Here is a 14,428-nt window from a genome sequence, read left to right as displayed (position 1 = left end):
AATTGTTTTGTTTTATTATCCATAATAAAATGAAAGATATCCTTGCATAGTGTACCTCCTGTAACTACAAAATACTGGATAAGAAGATTAAGATGCAGAATTTACTGTCCTCACTAACTGCATTTAGGAGTCTATTTAGTACTTTATTTACAATATTATATTATATTTCAGCATAAACTGCCTTCTCATCTTCACCCCGCTGCAAATTTCTAAGGGAATAAAAAAAAACTGCACCAGCCTGTCTCTCTTTACCTACTTCTTTTTGAGATGAATCAACATGTCAAATACGTTTGACTTTAAAGATGTTGCCCTCAACCAATGTAACTGTCTCTTAATTCTACTGTTTTATTCGTGTTTTTTTTTCTTGCACAGATTCTTTGAGTTATTTGAGAAGTACGGAGGCTACAAGTCAGGAAAACTAAAACTGAAGAAGCCAAAACAGCTACAAGTGAGTGAGGTTGATTTTGATCCTTCTTTTTTTTTTTCTTTTTTTTTTTGGCGGATTATGACTGAGTTCTTTTACAGCATAATGAAGGGTTTCAGAGCACAGTTATGTTTGCATATCAAGCTTCATTATTATTGTTATGGATCACAAACCATTGTTGTTTTTGTTGTGTAAATATGTATACCAACACAGCTGTCTAAACACACACTGCATTCATCCAAGTGTGTGTGTGTGTGTGTGTGTGTGTGTGTGTGTGTGTGTGTGTGTGTGTGTGCGTGCGTGCCAAGTAAATTTTAAAGATAAGCACTAAATTGAGAATAACTGTCTCTGTGTTTCCAGGAAGTGCTGGATATCGCCCGCCTGCTGCTGGTTGAACTGGTCGAGCACAACGACTGCGAGATCGAGGAGAAGAAATCTAAACTGGAGCAACTCAAGACAGTCTTGGAGATGTGAGTGACGTCTCACATCAAACAAGCACACACTCTTCTCATAAACACACAAACGCACAACATCAGTCATCATCCTCCTGTTTCCTGTCGTCATCATTTATCAGCAGTCACCCACTCTCATCAAAACTAGCTTCATCTTTCAACACTCGACAAAGGTTCAGTCAACTTTTCTTGTACTCACAGACACATGTTTACCTTGATTCTCTCCATCCCTCTTGAGTCTCTAACTCTTTACTTTCTCTTTTCTTCCTTCCTCTCTCTCTTTTCTCCTGCCCACCCATCCCTCCTTCTTCTTCTCCAAAAGGGAATCCAGCTTGAATGACACTCAGTACGCACCATCTCCCTTCTCACTTTAAAGGATGAGGTTTTACCACCCTCCTTTTCTTTAGTCTACTTAGACTGTGCGTACAAAATATTAGGAATACCTGGTCTCTATCTTGATACAGACCAAGTAGGTCTATGGGTATAAACAGGGTAAAGTAGGTGGTTAAGTTTAGATATGGCTTGTGCAAGATTAGAAATGTGAGTCATTATTTGAAAGGTATTCCTAATGTTCTGTGCCCTGAGTGTATCATTTTTATTAACATACATTCATTTCTAGCCATTAACACCAGACACATACACAGTCAAATGTCCTTGAGGATTTCACTGTGTTCTGTATGTGTGTGTAAATCAGAGTGTTCTGTGCTACTTTGTGTGCATGCCGTTCTCACCACATATCAGCTGGACTCTAAATCTCCTAATGTCTTCCTTCCTCTGCCTCCCATCAGCATTTATACTCATTTAAGTGATTTGCTGGTGCTCTTTTCCTTATAAATTGGAATGAGTGCAACAACAAAAGTAAGATGGAAGTCTAAGGTGATCAAATTTGAAAGAAATGCAAGGTTCAAAACGGCAGTAGAAAAAAATCATTTTTTATATTCTGAAGTGAATAGGTATAAAAAAAAGGTTTAAATTTCATGAAAAGGTACGGCAGGGTTTGCAACACAGTCCACTGAAACTACAACTAAAGAGTAATCCACCTCAGTGAAAGATGTGCTGTTCGTCATTCTATTGCCAGTTCATACACCGCAGTAGTGATTCAACCCACAGTATACCCCTTTCAAATACGCTTTAACAGTTTTTGTTGTAAATTTCAAATAAACTCCTACACATTGCACTCCTGTATTAGTGTCAAATCTGTTGACATTCTCTGTCAAAACCTTTCTACAGGCTTCTACAAACAAGCCTATAGTTTAAACCTGCAATAACAATTTTTTTTGGCACTTCGGGGCGGCGGAAACAGCTGACATATTACCTTACAATTTCATATGGTGAACAAACTGCTGCATATTTACACATCCTGTAGATACAAAGCAACATTTGCATTTATCTGGAGTTGTGTTTTTGTCTACCTGATGAATGTAAGTCCAATATTTAAAGACCTTTTTAGCTCTGTTTTGGACTCCAACCACATCTGACCACCAACTGGCCTCTAGCTGCTAAATGCTCCACTGTGTTCACCAGCTAGCCGCTACCTTTGTCAGTCTGCTGTTTGGTGCTGAACAGGTAGTGTACTCTGGGCTTATCGCAGCCTTTTTGTGCTGAAAACAGCCTGAATGAAAGTGGTGAAGGTGAACCAAAACAATAAAGTTTAGGACTGTAAAAACCAAAAGAACGAGCTGAAAGAGGCTGAAACGCTCCGTAGAGCTGTGGAAAACAACACAGGCGAGTGGCTTTGTCACTGTGAGCGACACCTTTCACATACAAGCAGTATTGTACTGTGCATTCCGAACTGAGGGCTTACGTTAATTAGGGTAAAATGCCTCCTTGATTAATAATAGGTGTGTATGAGAGACAGAACGAGAGAGTAAGTTTGTGTAGTGCAGGATTTAGTGTAAGCTCCACCCAATTTATACTCCAGTAGATGCAAACAAATACCAAGAATTACGTCACTAAAGTGTGAGTCTTTGGCAGGAAGCCAGAGAATCTGAACAGCTGTCAGTTATTAATCCTGGTTTAGGGTCCATCATCATGTGGCTTTTTGAGACGTCCGCTCAGCTGCCTGTTCTATAAGAGAAGACTATGTGATCATTAGTCTACAGGATGTGCCAAATTCTTACTAAAGCACAGTACACTGGGCAAGTGGAGGCTCCTGATATGTGTCTGTGTGTGACTTTTTAGGAATAACAACACAATTAAAATTGGCATTGATTTTCACCTTGCACCATTTTAGAAGCAGTCACACACGCTTTTACTTTCTCTTTGCCTCTTTTGTTCTCACGCCCACACACGTGTAAGCAATTACACACTGAATCTGATCAAACTGGTCATTAGCTGATCCAAAGTACCTGCTGAATGATTGAATTACCATTAAACCATTTGCTAATACTGGTACAGTTGTGTGTATGATCACTGTACCATCTTTGAAAATGTTGTTGCCTTGTTCTGTTCTCTTTAAGCTTTTGTTGGAATAGAAGTCAGATGTGTGCTGTTTAATATTTAAACTAAATTCTTTAAGATGGGATACTGTATATTCTTTCTGTCTTTCTTCTTTCTATCTGTGTGTACTAACTGTCTGTCTGTCTGTCTGTCTGTCTGTCTGTCTGTGTGCATATCAAATGTTTTGTGTCTGCTTTGTGTGTGTGTGTGTGTGTGTGTGTGTGTGTGTGTTCTGTCTCTTCCAGGTACGGTCATTTCTCAGGCATCAACAGGAAAGTTCAGCTGACCTACCTGCGTAACGGCCAACCTAAAGCATCCAGCGAAGAAGAAGGTACAAACGCACAAGTAGTGTTTATATTCATGGGTAGCTCTTTTTGAACTGTGAGTGTGTATATTGTGTGGTGTGTGAACAGGGTTAGGCGAGCTCACATGTAAACAGATGATACTCCTGTGATTACAGAATAAAGGAGGCCTGCAAATGTAATGCTAGTTAGAGAAATCACTTCTTTTTAAATTCATATTTTAATAAAAATGACTAATGTGAGTTATTTTGATGCAGCTGGGGAAGTTTAGAGATTTTAAACGATAAAACATTTTAGCAAATACAAAGTGCTAAATTAGGGAAGAGAAGCTGAAATAGGCCGGAACCTTATGTGAAAATACCCTGTTTATATTTTACATATAGGGGGTGTAGCGCTATTCCCACTGACTGAAATACTGCTTTATTATTACCCAATATTTGGGTCTCTTTTAAAAAAAATTTGCATGTTTGTATAGTTATTACTGATATGAATAACAATACGCTGCTGTTTTTCAGATTCTAAGAAGGACGGCCCATCTCTGCTGCTGGTGTTGAAGTGGGGCGGGGAGCTGACGCCTGCAGGCCGGGTTCAGGCTGAGGAGCTGGGCAGGGCCTTTCGCTGCATGTACCCTGGAGGTCAAGGTACCCACTGGACTCACATTAGCTAATAGATGTACTTATGAATGATCCTTCTACTTAGGCTCTGATGTAAATTAAGTTATTCTATGGTAGTAATGTTTTATTTGTATTTTGTGTCAGAGGAAACATTTCTAGTACAGTTGGGCTATTGTGGAAGAAATAGCTTAAATAACATGTTATAGAAGACATTCTGGTATTTTCTTTTCATTTGAACTATTTATGAAATTCCCATATCCTTTCTGGTTTCCTAAAAGTATTGGATCCAATTCCCTGACTTTCCCTGTGTGAAATTCACCTCTCCAACTTCCATGAGATGGGAGTTTTATGTACAGTTGCACACATGCCCACAAGGAAGCAAACACATACCTACAAACATACACACGCTCACACAAATATAGGCAAAAACTGACATAGACATTAGACATTAACATTATCAAATTACTTTATAACACAGTCAAGACTGCACATTGTCTGTCCTACCAACACACGCCACATTTTCAGACTTACCGCAGCTACTGGGTGTGGGGCTTTTTTGTACCATTCATCATTTGCTTTCGTAGATGTTTAAAGACCTCATATTATGCTCATTTTCAGGTTCATAATTGTATTAAGAGGTTGTACCAGAATAGGTTTACATGGTATAATTTAAAAAAAACAAACATATTTGTTAGTGTGTTGAGCTCGCCGTTTTAGCTACTGAGTGAGACATCTCATTTCTATTCCATCTTTGTTGGGAGTCGCACATGCGCAGTACCTAGGTAAGGACTACTAGCCAGTCAGAAGCGGAGTAGGGCGGGCCCTGACAAGCAAGCTAGTGTGATCCAAAATAAACCCGCCTCAAGGCTTCGGCTCAGCCGTACATGTTTGAACCCGAGTCTGATCCCGAAACACAGGCAGAACAACCCGAACAAGCATCACCACCTAGACTGGAGCACGACATTTTAGGGTGGTAAGTTATTTAAATGTTAACAAATTAGTTAGTTAGTAATGTTTTAATTCTGCACTGTCTCCTGGACATGGTGATACAACTATCTGAACTCTTCCTACTTCCGCTCTAACTAGGTTGGTTTGAGGGCGTGCCACACTTGCAGCTAGGTCAGCATTATAACGCGTGTTACAAAGTGATGCAAAATGACGCGTTTGTCACGGAAGAATAGAGCTGTTTGGAGCAGTTTGTGAACAGTGTTTTCTGTGGGAGATGGTAACTCCCTTTGGGGAGGACTTTGGGCTTTTTCACTTTGCAAACCTATTACATTCACAAAAAAGATATATAACACAATAAAGGAAAAGGAAAAATCCAAAAAGCACAATATGAGCACTTTGAGACTTGTTGCCTTCACTTAAAATCATAGACAATAATAGAGAAGACTGATGCATTCAAAAAGGTCTGAATCTCAGTTCAAAATATAACATTTCTTTTTACTTTTAGTCATTACGCTGTCACACACATTGTATATTGCTATGATGTAATTAATTTGATATGATGGATTTTGACGAGACTCTGTTGGATTACTGTACAGATTAAAACAGGAAGAGGCTGCTAACAGGTTGTAACTACAGCAGATGTGCAACAGGTTGAAAAATGATTGACCAAAATGTGACTGTAGAAAAACACAAACATACTGTAGCATCCGTAATGTCACACATAGGTTATAGAGCGGCCTGTCTTGGACTAGGAAATATTAAATGGGAAAACCAGGTGGAGCCTAAAACACCTTGCAAACATATTGCTAAATATCTGCTTCTTTAGGCCTTAATTTCTTCTAAATGGAACAAACATTGTTGAAATCACCACAAGACCAACATTAGAATAATTTAGCACTTAAATCAGTGGTTTATTTTAGTGGCCATTAGAGGAACTGCATCTAAATACACTTCTACATGTGAGCTTGGCAGTTTATTCATGACCTTGGAAAGTTGGCAAAACAATCTTAAATCAAAGTCCTAAAAGTGCTCAGAATAAAGTTTGAACATCTACAGTTCCATGACAACTGAGCAAACTCCGGTCTGCTGATGACCCAGGTTTCTACATCGTGGTGCAAAGGTTCCTGCATTTTAAAGTCAAAGTAACTACCGTGAAGCAGATAAACAGTGTCTCTATATCAGTAACTGAAGGACATGAACAGAAATTATGTTTTAATTTTGAGAAATGCTAGCACTAACAATACTGCTAACTATTTTCTTTTACAGTATGTATGTCAAGGTATCATTGGATAATGACATTTAAAAGAGTAACTATACCCAGGCTCAAAATACTACTATATACTGTGTAGTTGAGCACCCCTGACGACACCCAACTGTTATGTCGGGTTTTGTGCATGATATGCAAATGCAGTAATGCTTTTCCGCCATGCAAAATTAAGTGTGGCGTTACTCTTTAATGCTTACAAACCCTGACGCTTTAACCAGAGTGAAATACAGTGAGTTGGTAGACAAACCTGCATGTTACCTACAAGTTTTTCTCTCTCGATCACTTTGCAGAGCTTTGAACTGAGCAACAACACCTCCATTGCATTCATAGGTTACCCCTTTTCAAGCTTTCCGTCTTAATGCTTTTTTGTTTTATAGTGCATGCAAAACAACTCCCAAACTGCACAGAAAAAAACAGAATAGAACTGAAAGTAGATTTTTAGTTGCTTCTTTTTAATAAAAAGAAGACTATTTTCTCATCCCGGCCACTGTTTTCATACTTCTTTCTCCACCACAAGTTTTATCTATTAACTATGCTCTTCTCTTCTTACCTCTTGTTGCTCTGTGTAAACTACTAGCCGGTAACCGCCGGTCCCCTGGCTGTGAGTCCCCTGACTTTGGTAAGAAGTTTCCTGGACATCACCCCTCTTCCACGCCTTTCTCATTCTGCGCATTTGTCGCTCCGTCCACTAACGTGCTCTGATCTCTCATCTCATCATGATTTTGTTTCATTTCACCTGGCGACTAGTCCTGTTTGTCCCACATTGAGATTGCTGTGGATTGTTTGTATCATCATTTGTGTGTTCTCGAGGTGATCCACCGCAGCAAACGTGTTTTGGTCACACATTCGTACACAGGCAGCTACAGTGACGGCAGTTTGGTGTTGTAAGCTAACACGGATCATCTCACACTAATTCTACTGCATTTCTTTTTCAAGAGTTCTTGGCATGTTGTTCTTTGGTTGATGAAAGACAGTCTACTTTAGCCTCAATTAGAGCCTAGAACTGTTGTACGTTTCCAACGTCCCAGATCTTTCTTGTTAAACGAGGCATGATAACCCAAGTTAGTAAATGGTATAACATCAGGCTACTATTTGCCTGTACACTAAATGTAAAATGCATGAAGCTTCAGTGTGATTTGATCTGTAGCATTGGTATACATCCACATCCTACAGCTACATTAATTTAAGTATATCCAGTATGTTAAAAATACTCACTACTTATAGTCTCTCTTCAAGAAGTAATCTAAAGTATTCTCCAGGGGCTGTCTTCAGTAATTTTTGGGGTTTACTCAACATCTGTTCACTTCACTTTCACTTCATTTTATTCATAGCTTATACCAAACAAGTTAAGTCTAGTTTAAGTGAAATGAGCCATCTCAAAAGCTTACAAAGCATTCTGAGGACAATGCATTTGAACTGAAAGTGATGTTGCACCAGCACAGGTGCTGTGTATCGCCTGTGTGCCTATTTTTAACGGAAATCCTTGGTACTTTTGGGTACAATCAATTAATTTTTTTCTCTTTTCTTTCAACTACCTCCCTGACTCAGCCATTTCTTAATTGAGAACATTATTAGCTAGTTAACTATGATGTCCCACTCTGTGTGCAATCTTCCAGGTGACTATGCTGGGTTCCCAGGCTGTGGCCTCCTGCGCCTGCACAGCACTTACCGCCACGACCTGAAGATCTACGCCTCTGACGAAGGCAGGGTGCAGATGACAGCCGCTGCTTTCGCGAAGGTAACTCTGCCCTAGTACCTGAAAGAATATATCTAATGTATAACTGATCTGATTAAACAATTAAATGAGAATATTTTTAAGGTTTCGAGGACAAAATATCTCTTTGGATGCTTGAGATCCACTAGTGTCTATGCCAAATATAAGTGATACATTTGTTGAAAAAATAACTACTGTGATTCCTAATATTTAGGGGTTATTTAGCAGTTAGGGGATGGTTTTGTTAAAATATGAAATGAAACATTAAACACATCAATCACATCAAACAAATATTCTAAAAATCTTTGTTTTCTGGTGATTATTTCTGGTAAACTGCTTGTTTTGTTCAAGAATATTTTGTTCACATAAGACAAATAAATGTAGAAAATCTGTACATTGAGAAGCTGGAACAAGCAAATGTTTGGCATTTAATTCTTCAACTATCAAAATAAATACCATTAATTTCATGTTGATCAACTAATCGATTAATTCACTAATTGGTTCGAAGACCACATTTTAAAAAGCTGCAGATCCACCATAAGAACAATGGCGTTTAAAAGGTTAAAGGCATAAATATACAACAGCAACATAGCAACTGTTTTATATCTGTGGTTTAAAGTGACCCTCAGTTTATCTGAGGGGTAAATTCAGAAGAACCCTGATTCAGCTTGATTATAACTTAAACATATCAAGTTTACTCTTTACTCATGGATTGTATGTATTTCTCTCACATGACTGATATTAAGTAGAAATGCCACACGATGATTCAGTTCAAGTTCTCTGGTTTCTCTGCAGGGTCTGCTGGCTCTAGAAGGGGAGTTGACTCCGATCCTGGTTCAGATGGTGAAGAGTGCCAACATGAACGGACTGCTGGACAGCGACAGCGACTCTCTGACTGACTGCCAACAGAAGGTGAAGGCAAGGCTGCATGAAATCATGCAGAAGGGCCAGGAGTTTACACAGGACGACTATCAGAAGGTATGTGAAAGTGAAAATATAAAAAATGGCTTAATTTGAGAAGGTGCATGGTGCAGTGTTTGCCAGAAAGCGTTTACATGTTCAGTTAAACAGTTGGACTTGCTTCACAGGTCTTCATTCTTGAAACATATATACTTTTCCACAAAATTTTTGAAATATTGTCATGCAAGTTTCTCCTATTGCCCAAAAATGCAACAAAAGAAAACCTTCCCATGCATGTATTGGCTGCAATTCTTTCAAGTCCTTCCAAACTACACTGATTGATATGTTATGTATAACATGTTATCTATTTCCTTCTGTTCCCATTGTGTCCCAGTTGGCACCAACTGGCAGCCCGTCGCTGGTGAACTCAATGAAGGTCATACAGGATCCAGTCAAAACCTGTGATAAGGTGTACGCCCTCATCCAGAGTCTGAATTCACAGATCCGCAAGAGACTGGAAGACCCCAAGTCTGCAGGTAGTGTGAACCTGCCGTACCTGTTTAGAGAAGAAAAAATATTCAGCTGCATTTGGAGAAAAAAAGATCAAAATGTTTAACTTTGTTAAAGCCGAGATATTTAGTGTAACCTTTTGTCTGCATGAATCAGACAGAAGCAGAAAAGGACTAAATGTGGCTATGTAGTGAAATAAGTATAATCCTCAGAGACAATTACCTTACTTTTTAGACAAAGGTTAGTCATCCTGTGTTTTTCCCCAGACCTTCAGCTTTACCACAGCGAGACGTTGGAGCTGATGCTGCAGCGCTGGTCCAAACTGGAGAGAGACTTTCGCATGAAGAACGGCCGCTACGACATCAGCAAGATCCCGGACATCTACGACTGTATCAAATACGACTCGCAGCACAACGCCTCACTTGGACTGGAGGACACGCTGGAGCTGTTCAGACTGTCCCGCGCCCTGGCTGACATAGTCATACCACAGGTGAAAGGCGTCATTTAGCTTTGTAGCACATTTTAGATGTTCTCAGGACCTGCCTAGAAGATGGCATGCACACATGTTGCATTACTACCTAATTATATTGTAATATTATACTGTAAGAGTTGTTTTCAAGAGGGGGGAACTTAAAGAGTTGAATCATGTACTTAAATGATCTGAAGGAGTTGGGGAATGTCAGGAATGTTCACAAATGGGTCACATTAGAAAATTGTGCCAGAAGGCCTTTTGCAGATAATTTCACAAATTTATTGCGCTTGTCAACTATTTTTCTCTTTGAGCATGAACTCAAACTTAGTTGATCCCTTGTAAAATGTTGCACCAAAAAAGGGTAGTGTGACTCAGCAGAGAAAATCAAAATATTCTATAAAGTATGCCATAAAATACAGCATCAACAGTGAAACACTATATTCATTAAAAGGGAATTAATTCTGGAAGTTCCACAGCATAATTTTATGTCACAGAATACCCATTCTCCATGCGTGAATGTGTCACTAATTATCTGTGTTCAGCCTGTGATGTCCAGCAAGTTTTACTGCCTTCTGCCTCAAAATATTCTAAGATAAGACTTCATCTCCTCATGGCCATTAATACTGTAAGTAGATAAAAAAGAACTGGATGAAAGTGTTCAAAGGGCTTTATTTTCTCTTTCATATCATCCATATCAGGAGTACGGCATCACCAAAGACGAGAAACTGGACATCGCTCAGGCTTACTGTGTTCCTTTGATGAAAAAAATCCAGCTGGACCTGCAGAGGACCCATGAGGACGAGGCTGTTAACAAGCTGCACCCTCTGTGAGAATACAAGCCGCCACTGAAGCGCACACAAAAATGTTTACTTTTATATAGGCAAAACACAAATGTATAAAGTTTGTGTACAGTATGTTTGAGGTCACTGGTGCTGTGTTGACTGATAAGCTTCGTGTAATTTCTTGTCCCCTGGTGTTCAGGTATTCTCGTGGCATAATGTCTCCTGGCCGTCATGTCCGCACACGACTCTACTTCACCAGTGAGAGCCACGTCCACTCCCTGCTCAGCGTCTTCCGATATGGAGGACTGCTGGATGTATGTCTGATTTTAACATCTCTGACCATTTTGTTTTAGTAGTGATGCTATGTCATCTTTCTGTGTCTGCTGATGATAATTTGCCAGAATAAGAGTAGATTTAAAAATTCAACATCAGAAATGTTCTCTACTTCCTAAACGTCCTTGCGGTCTTTACTAGTCTGGCTCACTTGATGTACAGTGCTGAAATAAAGCCTGAGAGATGTCCCTCCGCGATCTATTTTGCAAGGGCACTATTGCTGCATCTGGGGCTTAGCGCCGCCCAGGACGGCTGTGATTGGTTTAAAGAAAAACAAACAAGCCAGAGCTTTTTCCCCCTATCCCAGAATAGATAAGCAGTGTAGCCAGACCAGACTCCAGAGCTGTGGAGATACGTCTGGCAATGCAAGACTAAGTCTTCACTAAAGACCAGGAGGGGCCACTCAGGACACATTTTATCAATTATTTCTATCAATGAGTTCCTTAAAGCTTTAGTGTGTAACTTTTTGATATTAATGGATGTCCATTACATTCAAGCCATTGCCAAATGAGTTGCTACAAAGCTCCACACAATTCCGTCTGTATTTCTCAGTATGGCTATGTTCAGAAGATTGTGGCGTCCGGCGACTTTCCCGCACAGAAGCTTGAGTGAAGATAGTTACCTCTTCTGAAGAGTCCATCATGTTTTTTTTAATCCTCCGTGTCCTTCTTGGCTATTTGCTACTTCATGGAGGAGGGGTGGGGAGGTGCGTGACAGTGTTGTTGTCATTACTTAGAATTCCTCATGGGGGAGACAGAAACTACACACTATAGCTTTAAAAGCTATGTGTGATTACTTGTCTTTGCCAACAAAGGCTACTCTACTGTTGGGTTGTACACACAACTTACTCTACAGCAATGAGCTGGGCAATTGTTCAGTATAATTGTATATTTAATTTTTTTTGTTATTTATTTTTTAATTTGTTTTTACACACATTTGCTATAGCACATGATATATTTGATATAGCTACATTGGTGACTGTGTCCCATCAATAACAGTATTTGTATTGACTAGTCCTTTAGATTAATATCTTCTGTTGTACATCATTATTAAGGTTATGGACATTATTAGATCATTGTTTGTGAACACAGGTCTCTCTATATGTTAAACACAACACCTTTTGTTTCGTGGTCATGTGATGATTTAATTTTCCATATTATCTGGTGTATAATTAGATTTAGGTGTTTGTGTATTTATTATGTGTGAGATGTTTGCGTGTGTTTACAGTATGTATGTTTTTGAGTATCAGGATGAGAAGGACCAGCAGTGGAAACAGGCCATGGACTACCTGAGTGCTGTAAATGAACTCAACTACATGACACAGATAGTCATTATGCTGTATGAAGACAACAATAAGGTCAGCTTGCAGAGCTGCATAACTGTGCAGCACACATGTCTTGCTCTTTTACATTCTTTCAGCCTTACCACTGCAGTTTTATGCATTTCTTTTTGTCTTTTTATCTGTGTCGTGAGCAGGAGCCCTCCTCAGAGGAGCGTTTCCATGTCGAGCTTCACTTCAGTCCAGGAGTCAAAGGGTGTGAAGATGAGGAGAATGTACCTCTTGGCTTCGGCTTCCGCCCAGCCTCCTCTGAGGTATGTGAACCTGTCACTTAGTTCACGTCTGTAAACTTATTTCTTTCAAAAAGAGCAAATCCCATATAGAAGAATGTACACCAAACTTCCTTCAATTGATATTTTTGATAAGGGTTATGTACCATTAACATTTTTTTTCCATATCATGAGATTGCTCTCTATCTGGAATGAGATAAATGTCATTTCTGTATTTTAGTGGGCTGCCCTTTACAGTGTTGGGGAGTAGGAAACTACATGCAATTAAATCAGTAGTTTAACTACATTTTGCAGTAGCTTGTTGGTAGTTTAACTACATTCATATTTGCATAGTGATTCAAATAGTTTAATTACTTTTTTGACATTTTTGTGTAGTTAACTAGTGAAACTACAAACAATTTTGGGACATAAGAGGAAAGGAATTATTATTTTTTTATTTTACCATTGCTTCTCTACTGTAATTGACCAGCCCTGCACCCCTTTTTCTCTCATCCTTACTGCCCAGGCAATGCATTCATCAGGCAGCCACTTTTGTTTTAGGACAGGTTTAGATCTCATTGCTATTCCAGGAAATTAACCTGTGAAAATATTTGGCTGTGTTTTTTATTGTTTCAAATTTGTAATATATATATATATATATATATATATATATATATATATATATATATATATATATATTAGGTATCAATTGGTCATTGTAAGTCACGTATTGATTATTGCTATTAACACATGTTTACAGAAGTTGCTGCATGCTATTTTGGAAGTAACCTGGCTAACTGAGTAATCCTGCTTTGTGCAATACCACCTAGACTCTAGGTTCTGGAAGGCAGGTGTCTGACTGCTGGTCATTGTCTACAAAAACCAAAGCTGACATTACTGTACTTTCCATGAATAGTGGGGTATTTCTTTTTTTTTTACAAGAATATATCTATATTTTCCTTCTTGGGTTCTCTGATCAATCAGAATCAAGACAAAAAGCCCAATCAAGGAAGTCTGGAGGACCTTTCCCAGGACCAGCCAGATCAGGCACTTCCCCTCTCTGAGGCAATCAACATCCAGCGAAGGTCCCCCATGATCCGCAACCGCAAGACGGGCTCCATGGAGGTACCAGACCCTTTAGTGTTGGTGTTTCAGGAGTAGGCAGGATGTACTGCTAATAATAATACAACCAGACTGGGTGTTTCTTTTTCTTTTCCCACATAGTAGTTCAAGCCTCTCTTTAGTTGAGCAGTTTTTTTTAAGTCAACGAGAGACGTCAGGTCCCTGATTTACTTTGGCAGTTGATAGTCTTAATCCCTGTGCTCCATGGCTCCACTCAGGTCCTCTCTGAAACCTCTCCCACCCAGTCCTCCAAAGGCTGCACATCTCACCGACTCTTCCCCTCGTGTTCGCGCCAGTCTCCTGAGATCAAACCAGCCAGTGGCCTAGGTGGGCACCTCGTTTCTTGTGTGTGTGTGTGTGTGTGTGTGTGTGTGTGTGTGTGTGTGTGTGTGTGTGTGTGTGTGTGTGTCTTCATGCCAAAAGACAAACTGACCTCACATCACATTTTATCTGCAGCTGTCATCACTGATCCTCCCCTCATCCCAAGCCCTTCTCCTTGCCCTCCCACCTTTCCATATCTCTATCTGTCTCCAGTTATTTCTCTCTATGTGTTTTTCTTCCCCCCTTTTCTTTCCATCACCCCCCTCCCCTCTGTCTCTCT

At 39.6% G+C, this 14,428-nt stretch overlaps 1 protein-coding gene across 14 annotated transcripts in view; it reads left to right on the top strand.

Annotated features, from left to right (window-relative positions):
- ppip5k1b (diphosphoinositol pentakisphosphate kinase 1b) overlaps window positions 1-14,428 on the top strand; it is a 67,186-nt gene that overhangs the window by 34,611 nt on the left and 18,147 nt on the right. For 6 of the 14 annotated variants that reach the window (XR_004897845.1, XM_036003086.1, XM_036003085.1 and 3 more), the window contains exons 12-27: window positions 373-448; window positions 785-894; window positions 999-1,049; window positions 3,561-3,646; window positions 4,133-4,258; window positions 7,024-7,065; window positions 8,063-8,184; window positions 8,956-9,138; window positions 9,455-9,596; window positions 9,837-10,060; window positions 10,741-10,868; window positions 11,024-11,138; window positions 12,407-12,514; window positions 12,634-12,750; window positions 13,690-13,830; window positions 14,046-14,154. Coding sequence is in view for 13 of the 14 variants with exons in the window: in XM_036003086.1 (XP_035858979.1) it covers window positions 373-448; window positions 785-894; window positions 999-1,049; window positions 3,561-3,646; window positions 4,133-4,258; window positions 7,024-7,065; window positions 8,063-8,184; window positions 8,956-9,138; window positions 9,455-9,596; window positions 9,837-10,060; window positions 10,741-10,868; window positions 11,024-11,138; window positions 12,407-12,514; window positions 12,634-12,750; window positions 13,690-13,830; window positions 14,046-14,154 (1,880 nt within the window). In the remaining variant the exon portion in view is untranslated. Of the gene's footprint in view, window positions 1-372; window positions 449-784; window positions 895-998; window positions 1,050-1,198; window positions 1,223-3,560; window positions 3,647-4,132; window positions 4,259-7,023; window positions 7,066-8,062; window positions 8,185-8,955; window positions 9,139-9,454; window positions 9,597-9,836; window positions 10,061-10,740; window positions 10,869-11,023; window positions 11,139-12,406; window positions 12,515-12,633; window positions 12,751-13,689; window positions 13,831-14,045; window positions 14,155-14,428 lie in introns of all 14 variants that reach the window. The other 8 variants (XM_036003080.1, XM_036003087.1, XM_036003083.1 and 5 more) reach the window with 5 other exon arrangements.

This window comes from Sander lucioperca, chromosome 7 (assembly GCF_008315115.2).
Source record: "Sander lucioperca isolate FBNREF2018 chromosome 7, SLUC_FBN_1.2, whole genome shotgun sequence".
Classification (NCBI taxonomy): Eukaryota; Metazoa; Chordata; class Actinopteri; order Perciformes; family Percidae; genus Sander; species Sander lucioperca.
This window is presented reverse-complemented; position numbering and strand designations above follow the sequence as displayed.